This window comes from Equus caballus, chromosome 21 (genome assembly GCF_041296265.1).
Source record: "Equus caballus isolate H_3958 breed thoroughbred chromosome 21, TB-T2T, whole genome shotgun sequence".
NCBI lineage: Eukaryota > Metazoa > Chordata > Mammalia > Perissodactyla > Equidae > Equus > Equus caballus.
In genome coordinates this window covers 36975367-36999990 of record NC_091704.1, presented here as the reverse complement: position 1 = coordinate 36999990, position 24624 = coordinate 36975367, and the positions used below count along the sequence as shown (strand labels likewise).

General features: G+C 38.5%; 1 protein-coding gene across 3 annotated transcripts in view; it reads left to right on the top strand.

Annotated features, from left to right (window-relative positions):
• MRPS30 (mitochondrial ribosomal protein S30) overlaps positions 1-24624 on the top strand; it is a 159127-nt gene that overhangs the window by 39313 nt on the left and 95190 nt on the right. For all 3 annotated transcript variants that reach the window (XM_070246833.1, XM_070246832.1, XM_070246831.1), the window contains exon 5: positions 16766-16827. In XM_070246833.1, coding sequence (XP_070102934.1) covers positions 16766-16800 — 35 coding nt within the window. In that variant the 3' untranslated portion in view covers positions 16801-16827. The remainder of the gene's footprint in view (positions 1-16765; positions 16828-24624) is intronic.

The window sequence follows — 24624 nt, the reverse complement described above, 5'->3', positions numbered from 1 at the left end:
GGCTTGATTACTTTTAAGAACAAAAGACTCAGGAAGAAACTTTGACCTTCCCCCTAACAACTTAAAAGAATTTAAGAGAGAAGGTCTGTTCCAGGAAGAAGCTCTCACTATAGATAACTATAGTCTAATATGAACTAGGTGCAGTAGACAGGGAGGAACCTAGCAAGGCCCATTTGACCAAAGTCCTCTCCATGTGCCATTGTTTTTGCAAGGCATGGCAAAACATTTGTTTACCAAACATTTGCTTTTCCATCTCCATGTGAGTTGCTTTCCTTCCCTTTGAAGTCCCAAACCACTACTCCCAACATCTTTTGTCTTTAGCTGAAGATGTTATTTAAGGTGGTGGCTTGAGCCATTTTGGCTAGTTACTCAGTTTTCCTGGGTTTCTCCCATGTATATGTGTTATTAAACTTGTTTGATTTTTTCTTGTTCTTCTGTCTCATGTCAATTTAATTCTTAGACCATCCAGAAGAATCTGGAAGGGTCGGGGAATATTTCTCCCTCTCCTACACTAGGGTCACAGCTGGGACTAACTGACCAGGGCACATATACTTGGCCTCTCTATGTGGCCTGGCCTCCTCACAGCATGGCATTCTTAGGGTGGTTGGACTTTTTACATGATGGCTTAGGGCTCCATAAGAGAGTGCCTACAAAGAACTAGTGGAGGCTGCATGACCTTCTCTGACTCAGCCTCAGAAGTCTCATAGCATCACTTCCACTGTAATCAATTGGTCAAGGCAGTTATAAAGCCACCAACATACATAGAGAAATGGACATATGCTCCACTTCTTGATGGCAAGAATAGCAAAGAATTTTGGATTCATGAATTAAAACTACATGGGTGAAAGGCCACAAAACCAGAAAAGAGAACATTAAAAGGAAAATGGTGATGAGAGAAACTTTCTGCCCTCTCTGCCCAGATCAGGCTTCCTGTGGAAGGCACTTGGCTCTAATTAAGCTGTGGCTGCTGCTGGCTCTCCAAGTGTCGCTTTAGAAATTTCTCTGAGTTTCTCACTTGTCTTGTTTCAGGAAGCCCTCTTCACTAACAGTACATTAACAGGACGGATAAGAACACCTCACATTAGGCACAGCAAAGGCTCTCTGTTACCTGCTAGAAGAGAGTAACAAAAAATAGGGGCTTCTTGCAAGCTTACTTGATGGTCATCAGGTCAGCCTACTTAAAGTATTCAATGTTAGATTACTCAATTACAGACGTATGAAAAGATTTTTCAGGTGTCAACACTATTTTTTAGAACACTTTTAAGGGATCTCCTTCCATAATGTGGGTCTTCTCAACATCATATTTTCTTTCAGGAGCACTACTTGTCCTTGTACCTGCCACAGAAACTTGGTGGTACTTGGCTTCAGGATCCCAGACACAGATCCTGTGTCCTTTCAGATACATGAGGCAAGTAATTTTTGCAAAGCGTCTTACCAGCTCAGTCAAGAACTTTCCCTCCAGGTCTCACCATGGTGTAGACTTCACAGTGTTTCCAAACATTTTTTTTCATATCATAGAACACAAAGAAATTTGCATTTACTCAGCATACTATTATAAACAGGATGAGACTTTTGTTTTTTCTTTTTTCTTTGTTTTTTTTTTGCTGAGGAATATTCACCCTGAGCTAACATCTGTGCCAATCTTCTTCTCATTTTTAGTATATGGGCTGCCAGCACAGCATGGCCACTAACAGAGTGGTATAGGTCTGTGTCCGGGATCCAAACCCAGGCTGCTGAGGTCGAATATGCTGAACCTAACTGCTAGGCCACTGGGGCTGGCCCGGATTAAGCTATTTTTGATTGTGGCAACTGCCTTAAGGATTCTTCCCATCCCAGACTCCATCTGCTGTGCAAAAAGGATCAATATTTCCCATACCTATAGCCCACTCTTGACACACTGATTGGGAAACTCTGGGTAGAGGAAATAACTGTGGACTAGGAGTGTGGAAATCTGAATTCCAATCCTGTCTTTACCACATGTGATCTTGGGCAAATTATTGGGAAAAAGTTAGCTTATTATTTAGTCTTTCATTTTGCCTCGCTTTCCTTTCTCCATTTACTTGTTTCTTCCTCTACCATTCTTTTCCCTATGAAATAGTTCTTCATATTTTTCATTAATAATAATGACCTTGGGGGCTGGCCTGGTGGTGCAGCAGTTAAGTGCACACTTTCCACTTTGCTGGCCCGGGGTTCACAGGTTCGGATCCTGGGTGCAGACATGGCACCGCTTGGCAGGCCATGTTGTGGTAGGGGTCCCACATATAAAGTAGAGGAAGATGGGCATGGATGTTAGCTCAGGGCCAGTCTTCCTCAGCAAAAAGAGGAGGATTGGCAGCAGTTAGCTCAGGGCTAATCTTCCTCAAAAAAAGAATAAAAATGACCTTGGTGTCCCTTTTCATGTCAATGAAATAGATCTTCTTTGAGAGATGATCTCTTCTTGACTAAAAGGTATATTTTAAGTGACATTTAGGTGATTTCTGTTTTGTCTGTCTGGCAAATTCTACCAGAAAAATGCTTCTTTTGGCCATTGTAGAAGGAAACATAGCTGTTTGGAATAGTTTCACTGGTTGAAATCTGAGCCTAAATAAGAAGACTGCCACTGCTCAACCAGCACCCCAAATCCCATAGTAAATCTGCAAATACTTCTAGTGCCACAGTACTCTGGGAAGGAAGCCTAAGAGAAGCTTTCTTTTGGAGCAAACGTGTGTAACCCAAATGTGACATGATTCCACTTTGGTTATATCCCTCCTCCAGCCCCCAGAGCTGAATATATAGTCTTCCTTTGGGTGGTAGATGGAGATGAGGAATCAAAAGACAAAGTCTGAAGAGGAAGTACTTAGAGTAAAGTAATAAAAAAATAAGGTGTGAGAAGGAATGATGCGGCTGCATGTGGAGGTGAGTGCAGGGGTCGTGGTGAGTGTGGGGTAATAATGAGTGGGTGGCATGTTGGCAGAAATCAGAGGATTTCTCTTAATACAGCATTCAAAGCAGAGCAAAAGCTTTCATTTGGCGGGGGAAAGAAAGGAAAAAATCTTCCCTGACCAAATATACTCAGTGTGACTGACTGATTTATAGAAGAAAAGAGGAGTTTCTCCCAGTTTTAGAAAATGATGTAACAGATAGAAACCAGGACACAGATGAAGGTAGAACACAGGCTTTGACGGTGTCTTGGCTGACAGCAAAGAATCTCTCTGCAGCATCCTTTCATGGTCTACCCTTGAGGGATTGCCATGTCCTGGGTCTCTGTTCAAGAGCTATATTGCTGGAGGTGATGGCACTGGGAAGAGAACCAGTCACTGGCTGCTGCGTGGTTGTGAGAGTGAGGAAGAGACAGAATGAAGAATGGGACAGATAACACTGTACTGGAAAAGGAACAAGACAAGCCCCAGGGAATAGAAGTGCAAAGCCTCAGGACTATAAAACAGATTGGTTGACTTCGCTGTAACCATGACCTGCATCACTGACTTTGTATATAGAATGAAGCACAGGTATCATGAGGCGATTCATGGAAACAGCGAGGGAACAATTTGCATGTTTGTTTGTTTATTCCATGGACATTTATTACATATTACAGTGTGAGAAGCACTGAGCTGAGCAGGGAGGATCCAGAGATAATAAGTCAGACTGTACTTTCAAGATCTCAGATTGGAGTGAAAAGGAAAAACTATTTCTCTGTTTGGTTCACTTAGCACAAATGATTTCTAAAGACCTGTCTCATCATTTCAGGCTCAACTTTTTTCCCAGACTGATCTGGTTCTTTGTACCCAAAAAACTGTTTCACAAATTTCAACAACTGGTAACTGCGGCAGAAGAGGAGTGGTTGTAATGGTGTATTAGTGGGTCTGGTAGGCTGAAAAATACCTCGCCAAAAGATAACCACATCCTAATCCATGAAACCTCTGAATGTTACCTTAATGTGGAAAAAAACTTCTCTGCTGACACCTTGATTTCGGCTCAGTGAAACTGAGTTGGGACTCTTGGCTTCCAGAACTGTGAGAATATAAATTTCTGTTATTTTAAGCCACAAAGTTGTGGTAATTTGTTACAGCAGACACAGGAAACTAATGTAGTGGGAAATAATCTGAAAAGACATAAAAGATAGTCTTGTTGCTCTTAATTTTTTTGATGACCCCCATATTCTTCCCAGTTATGTTTGGACATATCTATTCACACTATGTCTATATCTAAACATTATTCTTCTCATCTCCTCTCTTTCCCTCCCCTCGGTTCCCCTTTCTTTTCTTCCCTTCATCTATCACACACATGTACATGTGTGTGTGAGTGTGTGCATAAATAAAAATGAGGCAATATTGGTGCCTTGGTGATTCATCTGAACCAAGACAAGTATTTATTTATATTACAATGAGCTCCAATGTCCTGCTTTGAAGCACATGCTTGTTCAAGTCCTTGGGGTTGGGAACAAAGTATTGAAAACTACAGCAAAATAGTGACTTGATTGTATTTACAATATCTTTGCCATGTCATCCACTTTTGGATTTTTACATTAGCCAAAATTGGAGGCAAATCTTAAGAAGTAACAAAGAGTGGTAAGCGATGCAAATAAAAGAAGGCTGATGTGTTAACAACCACCTTTGCTGGGAGGGTTGTTTGGACAAGAGCCCTTGGTAACAATTGTGTTGATACCATAGCCAGTCTATTCAAAAGCAATTATGCTTCTAAAAAAGATATCATGTAAATTGTTGTCTGCAATTCCAAAGGTAAAAAATTGTAGTGTTTCTGTTGATTGGTGTAGCAATAACATTGGATGGAGTTAGTTCCACAATCACCAAGCACTTCCAGAAAAGTGCAGCGGCAATTTTTATGCAGCCTATCAGAGCAGACGTTGGCGTCTGCATTATAAGTGACTGACGTCAACGGTTGGAATCTCTTAAGATTCTGCACGGCCACTCAAATAATCTTTTGTCAACTGAGTTGCTTAATGCCAGAAAGAGTGCTAGCGACCAGTTCAATTTCTGGCAGGCTAAGTGGAGTGGTGAATCAAGGATAGCATTAAGGGAAAATGAAGGAATAAAATACCTTAACATCTGGTCTCTTGGTGAACCAAAATAAAGCAAAGATGCAGGTTCTAAAGAGAGCATTCTATCATTGTCACTGTGGCTCCAGAGTGAATGCTGGAGTGAAGATTTTAAGAGTTATCTAGCACGAGGGAAATGTGGGATGTGACTGAAATCACTGGAGTCAAATAATATGAGAAAGAACGTGTTAATTCCCTGCATGTCTCCTAAATCATTAATGAACCTTTCCATGAGGAATCCTGTTATTCCTATTCTGAGGGTATTGTACCATGACTCGTGGTTTCTCCACATAATCCCACATCTTTTAAAATAGTCCCATTATTGAATTGACCAATTCAAGTGTGTGTCTGTTTCCTCCTAGACCCTGATAAATTCGTGCGTAGAATATGCACCAGATGAGGAATAACCTTCTTGTTATTTTTATGCATTTAATTTAGACTTTTCTTTAGCATGTAGTTTATATTTAATTACAGGATTTATTGCCCCCAAACCGAAAAACTCTCCTACATTATCACCATGCAATCTTTCTAATTAGCAAATTAACATTAATAAGACATTATCATACAATCCATAAATCCCATTGGAATTTTACCAAACATTGCGTCAATGTCTTTTTCCTTCCTGTGTCAGGATCCGATCCAGAGACACTTGCTGCATTTAGCTGTGAGGTGCCATCAGTCTCCTTCTGTCTGAAATAGTTCCTCGCTTTCCCTGTCTCTCATTCCTTGACACTCGTAAAGAGTGCAGGTCTTTCATTGCATGGAATGATCCTCAGCCTGAGTCTGACTGATATTTCCTCATGACCAGACTCTCAACACAGGGATATTTCTTCAATGTAAAGTCACCATTTTCCCTCTGAATTGAATTATGTTTTGAGGCAAGTTATTCTACTGCTCCATCACTGTCCTCATCAAATCTTACTCACCAGTCTTAGGATCTATTGATGCGTTTCATCGTTAAGAACTACCACTACAGCAATTGCCAAATACTGGTTAATCATATGTACCATTCCTTCTTTATTTATTAGAAATAAGAAAGAAGTGTCCCTATTATTTATTTATTTACTTATTGATTTGTATCAGTTTGGAATAATAGGTTCCCAGAAATGATGTCCCTCCTATCTATATATCAATCAATCTGTTTATCAATAAATCAATCTATTTATTTATATCAGTATGGAATAAGAGGTTCCTATTTTATTCAATAAGTGGTAATTCTATACACTCATTATTTATTTTAATACTCAAATTATAAAAGTTTTGGCCTGTGAGAGAGACTGCAAGCAAACTCCTTCAAGCATTTTCTTATTTTATTGCATAAAATCTGTCCCAGGCTTATTCTCTTTCTTCCCCATTTCTCCCTGAGTTAGCCATGTCTGCAGGAAGCCCAGGTTCCTTTTAGTAGAGCATGTGTGTTCTCAGAGTGCTTATTGCTGCTGGAATTCTATTGCTTCTAAGATGTTTACACGGACAAAGATAGAAAATATGTATGTGTATAAAGAAAAAGAGAGACAGAGACAGCAAGGGAGAGAGAGGTGTGAGTACATGTCTTCATGACTATTTCTAAATCTATGTATGCGTATATGTTTTAAAACCTCTATGAGTTCATACAGATACTTTTAATTCTAATTCAACCCCTCAGGGTTTTTTAAAAATGTTAAAAGACAAATTTTAACAGAGTAAAATTATGACGCTCATACAGATGTAAAATGAACACTACAGAAAGATTTTATTTAACTCATAAATTAATGAGTGAATGGTAAGATATTGCAAGTGGCTAAAAGGAGGAGTCAAAGAACCATACATATATAGGCTGATAAGGAATACTTAAATAAATTTAAAAGTAAATACAAAACTGACTTATTCAATGGAGGTGGAAGTCAATTATGTTTTTATTTGACAAAATTCCTTTACATACTATGAACAAGAATAATTTGCATTGATATCTGTTCTACAGCTTATAGAGCTATAAAGTAGATCAAAGACAATGAAAGACACAAGGACCCCTTAGAAACAGATATTCCAGAAGAGTATACTTAGTGCTAATTTTCCAGTGAAGACATACAATAATAGTTTTGATCCTTTTCAAAGTCTTTCACAATTTTTTCCTATACTAGTCCTCCCCTTTTCTTTGCGAATCCTTTTTGAGTGGTGAGAAACCTGGCTCTTCATGTATGTACTTATTTATTCTATAAATTACCTTATTTGCTCAATGAAACCAACTATTCCTCCAACCACTGCAGCTACCTCCTCCACCTTTTCATCTTGCCCATGCTGGCCATCACCACCATCCTGATTCTTTGGCCACTTGGCGTGTCCAAGCTAATTGCTTCTTCGGGTATCTCACCTCCTCCACCATTCTGCCTACTCAGACTCTGAGAACTCTGGGTAGTACTCTCTGTCCTTCACTTCCTTATACACCAATGTCTCCGTGCTTGGAAGTAGGGGACAAGAAAAGGGAAGGGAAAGTGGTGTCAAAGCAAAACAATCAACAACCATTCTATAGATAAGAAAGATATGTGATTTTTAGCTGAGCCAGAGTGAAGATTATAACCTTGGAAGGCCTTTTCCAAGAAAGGAAGAAAGCATTCCAGAGAAGCATAGTTTTCAGTACAGTCTTATACCTTTTTAGAACAAGAAAGATACAAAGATACAGGATATATAGTCATCAAAGTTTCAAAGAGGTATCAGTTGCAAATTAGCAGGACAATATGATCTTGATCTGGGGAAAGGGACTAATATGGGTGATATTGACACTGGCGTAGGAGAAGTATGCAGTCTTATGTTGAGAGTACATTCTTTAATGGTTAAAGCAGATGCACAATGTACGTTTGATAGCCCATAAATCAGGCTTCCTTAATTCAAGCTGAATCAGCTTTGAACCCAAATAGTTATCCCACGTACCCCAGTATGTGAAAATCTCCTGTCATTGGGAAGAAAAAGGTTGAGAGTAAAGGAAGATATAGGGCTGTTTTGATTAGTCTTATATTAAATTTGCAAAGAATTTGGTGATGGTGATGGGAGCATTTGGAAACATCTTCACTCCCTAAGGTTTAGCAATAAGGAAGGAGTTGCCTTTCACTAAATGCATGGAGTTAGCCCTGAGCTTCTGGTCTTTATATTTGTTTGTTTGTTTTCACCTGCATAGAAAATTGGTTCATGACATAGCTCCAGATTTACCTTTATCTGTGAACCCTTCCCTGGCTCTTCCACACAGAATAAGACTCTCTTCCCATTTACCCCATATACACTTTTATTATATCCTCATTGTATTGGATTATAATGTTCTTAGGTTTCTTGAGAATCTGGATTGTGTCTGTTCTTTGTTCAGTCTCTAGCACATTGCACAGTGCCTGGTACACAATAATGCTCAATAAATATCTGGCTAATGAAGGAATACATGCTCTTAATTAGAACCCTCAACAAAGGAAATTAAAATACAATTTAATATGCAATAAAATTTGACTTGTAAACTTTGGAGTTACAAATATATCGAATCTCCTACTGGCTTCACTCATAATCAGTCAGAATATTTAAAGAATGTAACTATCCTATTTGAATATATCAACTTTTTGGGGAAAATACGGTTTGCAACTGCACTAGATTATCACATATGTGGAGTAAATTATAGACGTTAACACATTTATTATCTTTACTGTCTACTTTGTGTCTTTTCCCCCATACAATCATCAGAATGCTTTGTATATCATATTTGTTTTCTTTTGCAAGGCGCTGTGTGTGGGTGCTCTGATGTGTAACTTGCCCATGTGAAAAGGAAAATGATTGCCGTAGAAAAAATGTAGGAAGAGTCTGTTCTTACCTTTGGGGAAAAAAATATTTTTACATAACTGATCCCAAACTTTGAAGAAATTTCCTCTCTTAAGACTTTTTGTCATCCATGTTATTGTGACTGAAGTTGGTACAAGGCTTCTAGCATCATGTTCACTCATTCATTCAATGAAGGTTTATTGAAATCTAACCCTTGCCAGATATTGTCCTGGGTGATGGGGTTGCAAAAAAAATTAAGACAGTTCCTGTCCTGATGGGGATTATAGTCTAATGAGAAAGACAGGCTACTATACAATTACAGTAATGATAAGTATCATAGTAGGTAACATTGATAAAGCTGAACTCCCACGTGGCCCTTTTCAACAGGATTATGTCCCACAGAGTATGGCATGCATGTGGAAGTCAATCCAAACATTGAAAACAATTTATTTTTGTTTGTAACCTTCAAAAATGCCAAGAGTGATTATCACATGAAGCATTGCAAAATATCCTAAAAATCTACTACATTCAACCATCTCCCAAAGTCGATCATCACAGTAAGGCTGCTGCCCTCAATCTTCTCTTCACTTCACACATAGCTCTTGGTTTATTTGCTCCTCCCCCTCCTTCCCCTTTCATTGTCTCTCCATCTTCAGAAAACCTCTCTGAAAATTCAGACCACTCTTGGTCTTCTCTATTTCTTTCTCCTTTTCCAAATCTGTTCTTTTCTCCCAAGAATGGATTGTGCCTGTCTTAATGTAATCAATCTGTTTTTGTTTGTTTGTTTTTTTGACTCTGACTCTTGATACCTAAACCATAATTCTGACCAACACAAGGACCAATACAGTGAAGAGCTTAGAAACCAAGCTAAAGTAGAGGAGTGAAGAAGGCTGTGACCATTCATGCATTAGCATTTTTTCCCTTATCACAAGAAGAAATTATGACAGCCCATCATAACTTCCTTATAGAGATGGGATCCTACTAGGAGTAAATTAACACTTTCTAGTTTACACAAAATACAATGGAACCACTATTATTAAACTCCTTAGACATAAACACTTAAAAATATGAAAAAAAGGGGCCGGCCCAGTGGCATAGTGGTTATGGTTGTGCTCTCCACTTTGCTGGTCCGGGGTTCACCAGCCCGGATCCTGGGCAGAGACCTATGCACCGCTTATCAAGCCACACTGTGGCAGATGTCTCGTATATAAGATAGAGGAAGATGGGCACAGATGTTAATTCAGAGCCAATTTTCCTCAGCAAAAAGAGGAAGAATTGGCAGCAGATGTTAGCTCAATGCTCATCTTCCTCAAAAGAAAAATAATATATATGAAAAACAAATTTTGTTGCTAAAATGGAATGGATATTAAAAAGCAAAACAAAGAGAATTCTAGATAACTTTTTAGAAAAATTTGTCTTGGGAAATTCTGAAACGAGACCTTTTGGTACTGGACTGAAAAGTGACTGTCAACTTTGGAAATATACTGAGTTCAAAATAGGCTAGACTCTAGTCATGACGTGACGTTGGGTCAGTATAAATGTCAGTCTTATGCTGATAATTTGCTTCTGCAAAGCCTGCAAACATTTTATTAAGTCTATCACAAAGGACCTTTGAAATTATCTCATCAAACTTTAACCCTAATGAAGAAATCTCTTCCATAAAGTGCTTTGGAAGTGCAATGGATAAGAAACCATTGACCCTCCTTGGGGTCAATACGGAGGAGTGGGTTGCAGTGGGCAATCGAGGGGAGGGTTCCCCAAGAAGAAAGAATTTGAACTATGTCTTAGAAGTGGAGTAAGATACTGCTTAGAAGATGGAGAAAGAAGGAAGGACAGTCCTGGTTAGAGGAATAATATGATAAAATGAGACAGAGGGAGCGAAACATATGTTGTCTTTGAAGAACGTCCAGTAGCTTTATATTGTTGGGACGTACGGGTTTAGAAAAGAATGTAGTGGAAGATAAAGGCTGGAAAGATATTTTAGGAAAATTCTCTAAATTTCAACTTGGAATAAATTTTTCTTTCCATGGGAGAGATAAAAATGAATGAATGTATAACTAAATGAATCTCTCCAAAAAATGCTTTTAAGGTAAAAAGAAACTTTATTGTTTATTGTTTTCATTTTGTCTACACCTTGGGAGAGGACTCCAGAATGAGGAAGGTTGCCGGGCTCCAAAGGTGCCTTGTTGTGCTTGAGGGTGAGTCTTTTGAAGAGATAGTTGCCCAGCCTGTTCTGGGGCCAGCAGACCTGTGCAGATTAGTCAGGTGGTTGCCCAGAAGTGGCTCACAGCCTCCAGGGCCACGTCTTTGCAGTGGAGATGGAAGCCTAGAGAGAGGTAGGTATAGGAGGCCCACAGACCCCGGTGGACCAGGGGCTGGATGGTAGCCTCCACCTTGGCGGAATAATTCTGATAGATCTGGCAGCGCATATTTGGTTGGCAGCAAGGAGTTAACCACAAAAAGTGGTGTTGGCTGATCTTGGAATCTAGAGGCTAGTGAAAAGTGGTCCTGGAAGTTGGACTGAAGAGGACGTTGGATGGTGGTTGGAATCTTGTGTCTGTTGCATCCAAATACTGGTGACGTGAGCTGGAGTTTGCCAGGACCAGCCGGTGCCCTGTGCCTGTGCAAGCTTTTTTGTTGTTTGCAAATAAGATAAGTATGCCTATAAGATTATGGTCCGACTTAATCAAGAGAAGAATGAATAAACACAGTGAAAGTATGATGGTACTTACTCTATTAGAGAATTCTTTCTCAGTTGTCATGGTAATTGGCTAAGCACTTAATGGGAATAAGTGTTTAAACAGATCAGGCTTCCACCAACAGCATAACCGTGAACTCATATTTCACTTAATTACTTGAAAAGATCTTTTATTTCTAGGAGTAAATTCAGAGATGAAGTAAACCACATCAGGACCAGAGACACTATAATACCATACGCTATTATTTTTTTAATTAACATTGTTATATCTGAGTTTTCCATTTTATGAGATAATTATGGCAAAGGTTATTAGTGCAATTTTAGAGAAGAGAAAACTGAATCTGAGTGCTTAAATGATTTGCTTAAGGCCACAAAGTGAAGGGAGCTCTAGGATGCAAACCCAAATGTTTTCAGTTCTAAGGCCACCGCTTTTTATAAAACCTTACAATGAATCCCAGATATATTTTAATAAAAATGTATAGAGGTCAGCTGTATGAGGAGGACACAAAATAAGGTCCATCAGAACAGCAAAAGAATGATGTGTCCACTTCACAAATATATAATTCTTTCCTACGTCTATATTGATAAATCAGTCAAATGTATGTATGAGAAAAACAATCGACAATGTTAAATACAGCCAGTGTGAGCAAAGATTAATACTGCTGGGAAACTAGTATTTCACTAGGAACAATATTCCTCACCTCTATTTGTCTTTGGAGATGTAGCACAAGAAATTTGCCTGAGGAGCAATTTTGAGAAACAAAAGACGCAGACAAATTTTAAGGAGGTCAGAGAAGTGCTAGGGGAGACAAATGCCCAAGGAAATGTTAATAGAACAAATGTATTTAATCCGTGAATGGTTATTTAAACGGAAGTTTTCTTTACTTTGAGGCTTTAACTAATAGCAAGTTTTAAAAAATCTATCTTGATTATTCATAATGATGCAGCGTGTACATTTGACTACCCCCACGAGGCTTTGTTGGCCCAATCTCTCTCACATGCTTCACAATCTTATGCCTTGGTTCAATTCTCTCCTCTCCTTCCAGAGAGGGACGTTCACAATGTCATACATGTAAGAGGTACTTACTAAACATGTACGAGTCATCCAAAGTCTGAATAAGTTTTTTTACTGACAATAACTATATGTGCCTGAAATGGATGGACAGGAGAAGCAGCTATGAAATTTCCAGATAATAAAGAAACTTCATAATTAGGCATTGAATAATTGGGAAATGTTATAATTAAATATAGGTGCTTATAAATATTCTGCTAATTAGTTATGTATTTTTGTAACATCCAGAACTGTTAAATACAGGCCAAAACAAGTTCTCTATGTTATCATTTTTCATTTTAAGAAGCTTAATCTTCCTTCAAGGATCTAATGGTTAAGATTCAGCACTCTCACTTCCGCGACCTGGGTTCGTTTTGATCAGGGAGCTACATCACCCATCTGTCAGTTGTCATACTATGGCAGCTGTATGTTGCTGTGATGCTGACAGCTATGCCACCAGTATTCCAAATACCTGCAGGGTCACCCATGGTGGACAGGTTTCAGAGGAGCTCCCAGACTAAGACGGAGTAGGAAGAAGGACCTGACCACCCACTTCTGAAAACGTTGGCCAAGAAACCTTATGAATAACAGCTGAGCATTGTCTGCTACAGCACGGGAAGGTGAGAGGATGGTGCAAAAAGACTGGGCAGGGTTCTGTTGTAAGTTAGGAGCTGGAACTGCCTACACTGCACTAATGACAATAAGTCTTCCTTCCTTCCCTCCCACCTCCCTTTCTCTTTCTTTCTGTCTTTCTTTAATATAATACATACCAGCTACATATACGATGAAGGTAGTAATAGGACCTGCTTTTTGGTGTTGTTGTGAAGATTAAATGACATAAACCATGAACGGTGCTTAGCATGCTGACAGCTGTGTCAGTTTACTTTGTGACAGGTTATTTGTTTATACTGAGCACTTATTTTTGCCAGAGATTGGCCCAAATGCCTTATGTGAATTACGTCTTTTTATCTTTTCATTCTCATTTTGAAGGTGGGGTCCATGGTCGTAGGGCTAGTAAATGGTAATGACAATATTTGACCCAAGGTAGTCTTGGTCTGGTGTCCCAATTCTTAGCCATAGCGCTCCTCAGTTTGGACTTCTGTGACTTGCTCTTCTTTCCCTCCATATGCAGCAAGCATATTTCTGCCTTGTTTTCCAAAAGGTTTTCCCGATGGAGCAAAATCTTGGGTCCTTTGACTCAAGTCTTTCCGTAGTAAGTCAGCACTGCAGAGATTTCACATTGATAATGAAAATCACTGAGAGCTCCAAATTTAAATTAGAATGATGTTTACACTTAAGTTATCAATAGTAAAACTCTGTCAGGTATCAATAAACGCAATTTGAAATACTCTGGAAGTGAATGTTACATTTATTATTTAACAATATAGAAATCAATTACATTTTTTCCTTCATTGCTGCAGCAAGAAATCTTTTTTTCTGTTCTGCTTGGGTGATGTCCTCTAGTTTTTCGCCTAGCTCGCTGATCCGTTCTTCTGCATCCTCTACTCTGCTATTGAGTCCCTCTAGTGAATTTCTCATTTCCAGTATTGTATTCTTCATTTCTGATTGTTTTTCTTTTTATATCTTCCAGTTCTTTGCTGATATGCTCACTGTGTTCATCCATTCTTCTCCCCATATCTGTGAGCATCCTCATGATATTTTGTTTGAACTCTTTGTCGAGTAGGCCACTTGTTTCTGTTTCATTTAGTCCTTTTTCTGGGGTTTTGTCCTGTTTCCCTTGCTTGGAAAGCATTCCTTTGTCTCCCCATTATGCCTCTTTCTGTGGGCTTATTTCTATGTATTAGGTGAGTCAGCTATGTCTCCTGATCTTGGAGAAGTGGCCTTATGGATGAGATGCCTTATGAGGCCCAACAGTGTGCTTCCCTCTCGTCACCAGTCCAGAAGATCCAGGAGTGACCCCTTTGTGGGCTACTTGTGTCCTTCTGCTATGGCAGCGTTGCTCACACTGCAGGAACCCAGGGAGTCTAGTCTTTCCTTCCCTGGCTAGCTGTTTGTAAATCCGGTTTGGGGAGCCTCAGCACCATTGGCTATAAAGTCTATCAGCACACTCCTATTGCAGTTTTCCTCTTAATTGGTTTGGTACCCAGTGTAGCTGGTTGCCAGGCTCAGGGGCGTGCAGTTGTAATAAGCCTCAGGCCCACAAGGCTGTTGTCAGTTCTCTTAGGAGTGCAGCTGAGCGGGGCTGGCCCTAGGCATGGGGGCACTCAATTGTTTCAGGCTTTGGAAGGTGGGGCTGATCCTTTTTATGCCTATTTGTGAAGCACAGGTCTTCTGCCCGCTGATAAGCCTCACGTCCCCCAGGACCACCCACACCGTCAACACAGTCCTGGTCCGTGCACACTTCTCAACCCCCTGGAGCGTACCCCGACGCCACACTGCAGAGGCCCCCACCTCTCCACCAATGCCCCCCACAGTTCACCTGGTCCTCACACAGCCCCTGCCCCACATAGGCAGACACCCTTGCCTACCTGTAGAGGATCAATGCACCCAGGCAATGCAGGCTGAAAAGCAGCCTGAGGGCTTGCTGTTAGGTGGGTCTGGTCCCTAGGGTGGGTTGCCTGCCCTGGCTAAACTGGATTAAATCTGTGCTCTAGTGGGCATAGCAGACCCCTGGGCTAACAGGCCAAGGGATGAACCTCAATGGCACCCACGGGTGTCCGTGTCAGCACGCCTGTACCAGTTCAGAACAAGGGCCCCCACCAATGTCTCAGTCTCTGGAGAGGTCCTTCCTCTCACCAAGATGTCCCCAGAGCCCACCAGGTGAGTCTCGTTTCACAAAGTACTGTCAGACTTTTCTCTGGTGATTTTAGGTTGCTGCAATGAGTGAGTTTGTGCGTGGGCCCTTGAAGACCTGGGTCTCTTCGGCTTTCAGCCAACAGCTTTTCTGGGGGTGTCCTCGCTGCAGTTAATAGCCAGCAAATCTAGACAGTAAGACCCCCGTCTCAGTTGGGCTGAGTCTGAAGGATGCTTATAGCAGTATTGGCCCCTGCCTCCAGGGAGGGCTGCGTACCTTAGGGTGTCCCCCGTCTGGCCCACTGAGAAGCTGCGCTGCTCCCAAAGGTGGCTTTTTTCTTCTCCAGCAGGAATTTCTGCCTCTTCTGCCTTAGTCAGGACTGTCCCTTGTTGTAGGGGTTCTTTTTATCCAGTTTTCTGTTTTCTCTCCAGGGTAATTTTTCCAAAAATAGTTGTAACCTGGTTGTGTTCATGGGAGGAGATGAATTCAGTCTGCTTATGCTGCCATCTCGACGAGATCTCTCAAGAAATCTTGATCTGGTGGAAGATTCCACAAAATTCTGAGTGTTTTGAATGGAAGAATCAGAATCTCTTTGATTTAATTAATATTAATTAATATCTCAGAATATAGTTCTTATTTGCAGTGCTAGAGAAAAAAGCCACCATAAAAAAAGACAATTAAAATTTCACTAAGTTCTTATACAAATGGTAGATAATTAAAAATAGAATGCTATACTGATAATAGTTTAAAGGACAATGCTGGATTTGTACGCATTTCCCTTTGAAGGTTGTAGGTTTATGCTTGACTAATTCTTTTGATAACATCCCTGGAAATATTATTTTTTTTGAAGTAGTTGGTGTTGACAATTTTAAATTCTACATTCACATCGTTTACTATTTTGGGATGTGCATTTAAATGGGTAACTATCAAGTACCCATAGGAAAATAGAAAAACATGAAGTCTTTCACATTTTATGTAGTGTAGCTGTGTCCAAGTAAGGTCTGAGCTTTAAGAGACACTTGTTTCATTCAGAGGACCACTTTAATTTAAAGAGAGCAGGTGATTCTATCGAAATCCATGTGGATTACATGCATCCTGTATCTTGCATCGAGCACTGGACCCTAGTGGTTAACACACTGTCTAGCATGTAGGAACGACCTCAATATTTGTTGGATGGGTAAACTCTGACTGATTAATGGAAATACTATAAAAATGTGATTGTGTGTGTATGTGTGTGTGTGGTGTGGTGTGGTTTTTAGATAGGAGATACTAATTCATTCATGCATTATTGAGTGGAGAATAGTTTGTAAAACAAAGGTTTAAATGGCAAAGTCTTTGAAAGTTGAAGGTTATTAGAAATTCAGAACCTAAATTTGGGCATGAATGGTAAGTGTGAACAATAAGTTCAAGCAGTGTAACTATCTTTTAATGTCCTTTTTTGGATAATTTATTTTGTAGACATTGACTGTTACGTCAAGATATGTCTTGGATAAATACGAATTAGTGGAAAAGAAAAAGTGGTAAGTAAACAATTCTCAATTACATTTTCAATACAGGTTAGAATTAGAAAATATGTTATATGACGACACAGGTTCCGCCTTAAGATCTCACCTATCTAGCAATTTTGCTATTTCTGTAGGAAACATCATCTTGCATGAGGAAAGAGGACATTTTAAACTACATAGACAATTCCATCTAGTTATAAATAGATTGTGTTCTAGAAGTTCATTTGAAAGTTAATTTTTTTGAAGTTATAACCTATTTTCCTGTGGAGGCAATGTGAGAAATAGGACTTAGATCCCCAAGGTGCCAGAAGGTGTCATGGCTTGTCTGAGTGATTTAATGTAAAAGCAAGTGCTCTGGGGTAAAAAAGAGCTGGATTCAAACACCAGCTCTCTAAGTTTCAGTTTCCTCTTTTACAAAATGGTGCTAATTTCTGTGTGGGTTAAATGAGGTGATAAGTACAGTGAGGTGATTAAGTACAGTGTGAGCTTCCAATTAAATATTGTTCAATAAAAAAGGAGCCATTGTTATCTACCACTGTAATAAAGCCCACTAAAATCCATGCTCTCACGGTATTTCTAATATCTTTATTGTATCCTATTCCTTTTGGGGCTCCAGACATTGGAAGTGTTTAAAAAGCATCCATGTAATTCTGCTCTGCCTCCTCAGGGCAGACCTCCATGCCTTTCCTCATGCTCTTTTCTCAGCTGGAAATGAATCCATTTACTTTGTTTCTTTCAAGTCCCAGCTCAAATGCTACCTCCTCTCAAAAGACTTTTTCATCTCTGGAGCTAGAATTTATGAAGAGAAACTCAAATGTTGAAGAAGGAGCTAAATGCTAAGCAGAACTAGATGTAGAAGCAGAATGGGTCAGCAGATTTGTGAGTTTGCCTGCTTTTAAGGGTGGTTGGGGCAGGTGGTATAGGATCCTGCTTTAGGATAGCGCTTTGTCTTAGAAGGTGGAACAGGCGAGAGCTCTAATCAGGGATCTGCCAAAATAAATCACAGTGGAGTGAAGTAGCATGGAAATGCAGCTGGAGCCGTACTATATAAACTTGACAGTGAGCCATATATGGACAGGGACACTGTCTAGTTCACTGCTGTGATCCCACCACCTAACACAGGGCTAGTTAGCTGTTCATTCACTGACTTGGTTATTTGGTTAGAAAAGAGAGATGAAGGAATAAAGGGAGAGTATGCAAAGCTAATTTGTATGGAAATTCAAAAGTCTATGTGAAACTATATTCAGTGAAATAAAATGTCATTAAATGCATAGTTCTCTATAAAGGAAAACAGCCTGCTGCTTTTAAATTTTTAATTAAAAATTTTAATTTTTCCTCTCCTTCACAATTCCCCACTTAGGAAATTATTTCAGATTTCATTTCAAACCATCGTTATGAATATCTATACCTCTTATGTGGTGATTTAGACTAAAGCAGGATGGTGGAGTGAGCTTTACTGGATATTAGAAACTATAATGCTTTAATCACGGGGCTTTTAAATTTGCACATACTTGGTAAACATGTTACCCTTGTAATTTCCATAGCTCAAGTGTACGTAGCTGTAGAATAAGAAGGCTCCTTTGGAAAGAGGAGGATTAAATACACATCAACAGACCGAATTAAAACTTGTATCATCTTATTTTCTATTTTTCTAGTCCACCAAATTATATTGACAATTCTGACTTTTGTAAGAAGAGAATTTTGCATTTTTGGTAAATGTCAGTTGTTTTTTTGTTTTTTTTTTTCCCCCATCAAAGGCTATGATATATTGGTACCCACCATATTCAGAAGATAGTAGCTTTTGGCTGTATTCCAGCTCTTCCATTCAGCACCTGGCTTTCCCAAAGGGACTGTTCTACTTTATAATCATGCTGTTATGGGCAACTGCTTTAGCCAGGTGCAGTGGAAATTTTTTATTCCTTTCATGAGTGTTAAAACAGTTGTCCTCTCATGCATGGGGTTGCATGTATTTCTAGGAGTGTGAATTTGCACATACCCCTTCAGATTTTGTCTTTGGCCTTTGTGTTTGCTAATTCTATTGAGATTCTTTGGCTTATTTCCTTTTTATGTTTTCTAGTACTATCTCTATGAGTGCCAAAGACGTCCAATTTAAATTTCTAACCCATATCTCTGTCTTGAATACTCAGATACATATATCTAAACATTCGCTGAATGTCACAACTTCCGTATCCAACAGACAGCTGTGATAATGTGGTTTATAATAAGAAATATATATTTGGTCTTTATCCCCATTTCTAGCACAGAGCTCCTAAACTCTTAGGATTTCCTAAGTGAAGAGAGGAATGCATGTGTTTTTTGTTATGGTAATGAGGTAACATTTTAGACTTTTACCTCAGGTGCCTAGGTAACCTAAGGAGCAGGCTGGTTGCCAGGGGAACCATGTGACTAGATGGTTGGAAGTTTTACTCTCCCCTCTTCCCTGCACCTCTGGGGAGAAGGGTGGGGCTGGAGATTGAATTCAATCACCAGTGGCCAATGATTTACTCAATCATGACTAAGAAATGAAGCCTCCATAAAACCCCAAAAGTGCCAGCTTCTGTGAGTTTCCAGGTTAGTGAACACATCGAGATTTGGGGAGAGTAGTGCACACAAAGGGCATGGAAGCTCCCAGCCCTTTCCCCATACCTTGTCCTATGCATCTCTTCCGTCTGACTGTTCATCTGTATTCCTTATAATAAATACCCTTTATTGTAAACTGGTGATCTAGGAAGTAAATGTTTTTCTGAGTTCTGTGAGCTGCTCCAGCAAATTAATCAAACCCCAGAAGGGGATTGTTGGAACCTCTGACCTGTAGCCTGCTGGTCAGAAGCACAGTTGACAACCTGGTCTTGGGATTGGTGTCTGAAGAGGAGGGGAGCAAGCTTGTGGGTCTGAGCCCTTAATCTGTGGGATTTGATGATCCCAGAGTTGATCTAACTCCAGATAGCTAGTGTCAGAATTGAGTCAAATTTGTGGGAGACACTGTTGGTGTCTATGGAGAATTGAGTTAATTGCTTGGTGGTGTGGAAAAAACACACGCATTAAATGGCTCAAACGCAATAACTGTGTCAGAATCTTCACACATAACATCTTCCTTCCTTATTCTATGTTTTCACAACAACATGGTCCTTTTATTATATCCTTAGTTCAGCAAATGTCACCTTTATTTATGTAGCTACCTAAGACTATAATCTAAGATCAAAACTCCAACATTTTCCTCATCTCGTAGACAATTAATTCGCCTTCTTTAACATCTTTGGGATCAATCCTTTCTTCTTTCCTTCTATCACTGCTTTACTTCAGAGCTTCATAATTTTTTGCTTACTTTACTGCAATAGACTCTAAAATATTCAGCCTACCTCCAGCCCAGCATTCTTCGGGTCCAGTAAGTTCTATGGGTTTACTATATCTGATTCAACTTTGCCTCTCTAATGTCTAGGTGAATATTGGATATAGGATAGATTTACTAATTCATTCTCTTATTCATTCATCCACTTTCTATCTAGCACATTTTGTGATCCAGAGACTGTTACATGTACGGGGTATACAGATGTAAACAAGAGAGACAAAACCTCTGTTCTATGAAAAAAATAGTGTGATATGAGAGAATGTAAACAAAAGTGGCTACTTTATATAGAGTTATCAGAGAAGGTCTCTATAGATATTACATTGGGATTGGAATCCTAAGGGTGAAAAGGATTCAGCCTTGAGAAACAAAAAAGAGACAGCATGTCTGCAGCAGGTTAGGCTAAAGGGAAATTGGAATGAGGTAAGAATATCCAGCTGGGAAAGAGCCAGAATATGGAAGTGGTCAATACACTTTCCGTCCCTGCCTGAGTGAAGATAAGTTGTAGGTGGGGAGCTTCTTTATTCTTTGACCTGGCCAGATAACAGACACAAGAAGAGTTGCTTTCTGATCTTTTCAAGCTATTGCCATTAAATTTCCATTAGATACTGAAATCTTCAGTCTGTTTAAAAGTAGTCATTGGAAGTTAGTGAGTGCCACCGGCGTTGAGACAGTTGATAGGGAACCTGCAAGTGCCAACAGTGAATAATCCAGCAAGTCCTCGTGATATTTAAAATGGATCCATTTCATGACATATTTTCCCAAGTCTTTTAAAAGCCTTAAGCTGAGACTCACAAGCATGCTTTCAAAGTGAATTAGCATCAAGAAAAAGAAGAAATTATTCCTTTGTTTTGATTCATGCTAAAGGGCCTGACTTCACATTAGAGCAAAAAGTGCTCTGATTTTTTTTAAAGCAGTAACAAATTCAAATATGCTCTCTATTGTCTGTATAAATTTCCAAAAGTGTCTTAAAATTCAAATAGTTCAGCTTATTAACTGCATCTTCAGCTCCCTCTTATATGCAGATGCAAAACAGTTATATTTAGAGGAAGAAAAATCACTATAATGGAGATAGAATTGCAAATTGTAATTCCACAGACAAGAGCATCAATTTCTCAATAATGTGTGTAAATAACCAGTACCATGCTCCATGGTATACTTACTGAATTTGCTTAGATGGTTATGGCACTGGATGGAGTTTGGAGGTGGGTGGTAATAAGATTCCATTTGGTGTAGTAAAATATTAGGGGCTATAGAGTCAAACAGACTTATCCTTCTTGACCCTGACCTTTGGGAAGAACATTAACTCCTCCGAGCTTTAGACTTGGGAGTCAATTTCGCTTACTGAAGTATTTGCCAAACTCACCTGGTGATAAGAATTACCTTGGGTAATCTTTTAATTTTACATTCTGTAGTCCCCACTGAGACTGCCGGCTCCCTAGGGGAGAGGCGGGAAAAGTCATATACTTAATGCATCTGATAATTCTTACCATCAGAAAAATTTGGGACTCATAGGCCTCCTGTGAATATTTAGATGTTTTCTCATTAATCCTTGAAAATTCCAAGGTTCATCAGTTTGAAAAACACTGACTTAAGAGACCAAAATCTTATACTTTAAAAAAGTCTTACGTATGGTAATTATCACTGAAAAAGAGTGGTTTTGCCTTTAATCTTGTCAAAATTAGTTTTAAAGCATTTCAACTGAAAAAGCAAAATTTAAAAATGTTCAGAAAACTCATAACCCCCTGAGACAATACGGTACAATAATCAGTTTGAGAAATTCAATTTTATTACGTAGCCAACCGTGACAGTGGATTTACTGTTGCTTCATTACTTCCTAACCTTTCCTTATTCAATATCTTCATTTCCCACTCTAAAGGCATCTGAGTTGTCTTAATGGACACAGAATTCATATTTTGGAATACCTAATATATGCCATTGAGTAAGATATTTAGGTCTAGCTTCCTACATGTCATCACATGAGTTGAATAAAACTATTGCAATAACTGACTTTATTTTCTGTATTTCTCTTTGAGAGTAAGAGGCAAATCCACTGACAATGAGTATATGCAGAGAATGTATGTGTGTGGTAAAACAACTCCTAGAATGCATGTTCTAGTCGGAAGTTCAAAAGCTCACTCGCCTTTAATTTCTACGCTTCATAGGAAGGATGGTTATTTATGTTCAGAATGAAGATTCCTAGATTGTGGAGCTCTTAATCATTAAAGAAAGCCTAAACCACATAGAATTTAGCTGATTACTCTGATCCCAAATATTGCTAAAAGATTTTCAAGGATTATTGATATATTTCCTTGCAGTCCTTAATTTTCCTATGCATATTTTTCATATAGTTTAAACCTATCTAGATCTCTAGCTATCTAATTTTCTCTCCAACTTCTCTTTCTGTCCCCCAACCCCATCCCAACATACACACACTTAACTGTGTATTTTCCCTCGGAATACATCAATGTTTTTCTGATCAAGTGTCCATACATCTCTGAGACTGCATTTAGCTTTAGAAAACCCAGGACATGGAGAATGACGATTGAAACTTTGAGTAGAAAATGAGACTTCAGGCCAGTATGGGAAATGAAATGATGTACTAATTAGTGGTCTCTCTGAACATGGTCATAATAAATAATATTTTACTTTCTGCTGTCATCCAGAGTATCAAAGATGAATAGTTCTGGGCTACATAATATGTGGTTTACAATGCACTCCTTATCTTAGGTCTGCTACTTTAAATAAATCAAGCAAATATATACAGAAATAAATGTGAACTCCGGGTCCTCAAATAACAATGAGATATATGTTTTCTCCCCTTTTGGCAATCTCTGTCACAGAAATAGGCCGAGATGTGCCACACTCAGTTCATGGGAGATTTGCTTTATTTTGAAAGTGCTACTTTTGTTTTATTGTATAAAATCACAATGATTTACCTTGAATTTGTCTAGCACTTTGGAATAGGCCATCAACTGTGTAAGCCAAACAAAATTTACTCTAATCTTTGTTATCCCAGAAAATCTTTATCCTCTTAAGAGCAATGGTTTGTCAGTCCTTTTTTTTATTACTGTCGTTCTTTAGGTTGCAGGTTATGGTCGTGAATATCTAGAAATGGCTAAGATAGATTGAAAATGGTAGGTAATCATATTGTATTATTTCTCACATTGTTAAATTAAGAGCTCACATGATATTAGGCGTCATATGTTTTACACAGAAGAATATCCTAAGACTTTAACTGTGCTGTAATAATGTTTTTCTTTTTTAATACAAGTGAAATTTAACAAATTCAGCTAAATTACTGTTCTGAAAGTAACTTATTCTGTATGTAAATTCATTAAACATATAAATCATCACTTGTTTAGTCATTGCTTAGCTAAATCTGCTATATTCCCATGCAGCAATATTGGAAATGGCTTCTTTTATAAGCATGTATTCATTTGGTAGGTTGGCACTTTGAAAAAAAAGCTATTTCCAAATAACACTTTTCATGGTACCCACATAGCACTCCATGTTGGATTTAAATGAAAATGACATGACTTTCAAATTTTACCTTTTTTTCTTAAGGTTAGCTTTATATTATTTATACTAATGGTGAAGAATCTAAAATCATAGATAATTTAAAACAAATTAACATTTGATCTTTGAATTTGTTTCCCCACCTTGTGAGGTTATTTTGCAGATCACAAAATGCTATTGTTATGAACTAATACAGCCATACTGGGGAGATCTGACTGAAAAATAAGGAGAAAAGCTGCATAGTTTCTTATTTTTTAAATATATTCTGCTTTTGTGTTATAGAAAACTTAGAAAATACAAAAAGAAGAAATAAGAGGAAAAAAATCAGTCTAAATTTTACCATTCAAAGGCAGTGTCCTTTAACCTTGAGTATATTTCCTTTTAGGAAATGTTTTATCCATGCCTAATTGCAGGGATTTTCATAGATGTGTATAAGCAATATCAAACTCTGTTTTTGTTTGTTTTTTCACCAGTAAACATAATATTTTCCCTATATTATAAATTTATCACAGGTATAGTTTTAAATATCTGTAAAATATTTCATTGGGCTGATATGCCATTATTTATTCCTTCATTTCTCTATGGTTAGATAGTCAAAGAATCCCTAATCTTTCATTATTTTTTGCACAGTCTTCCCATTTCTATCACTGACATGTTGCATTTCCCTATGACTCTATATGTTATTCAAGAAATTTCAGATCTTTTGGAAAACAGAACCTAACAATAAATTTGAAAAGAAAATTTTTCTCAAATGAAGCCAAGTGGAGTTATCCAGAGATAGTAATGGAAATTGACAAAATTCTTATTATGGAGTGTAGGACTATATTATTCAGAGAAATAATATTAGATGTAATTGAGTTAGTCCTTTAAAAATAGATATTTATTAATGATTTTTCAAACCATTATCTGGAAAGTTATATATAAAGCAATGTAACCTTAACTAAATG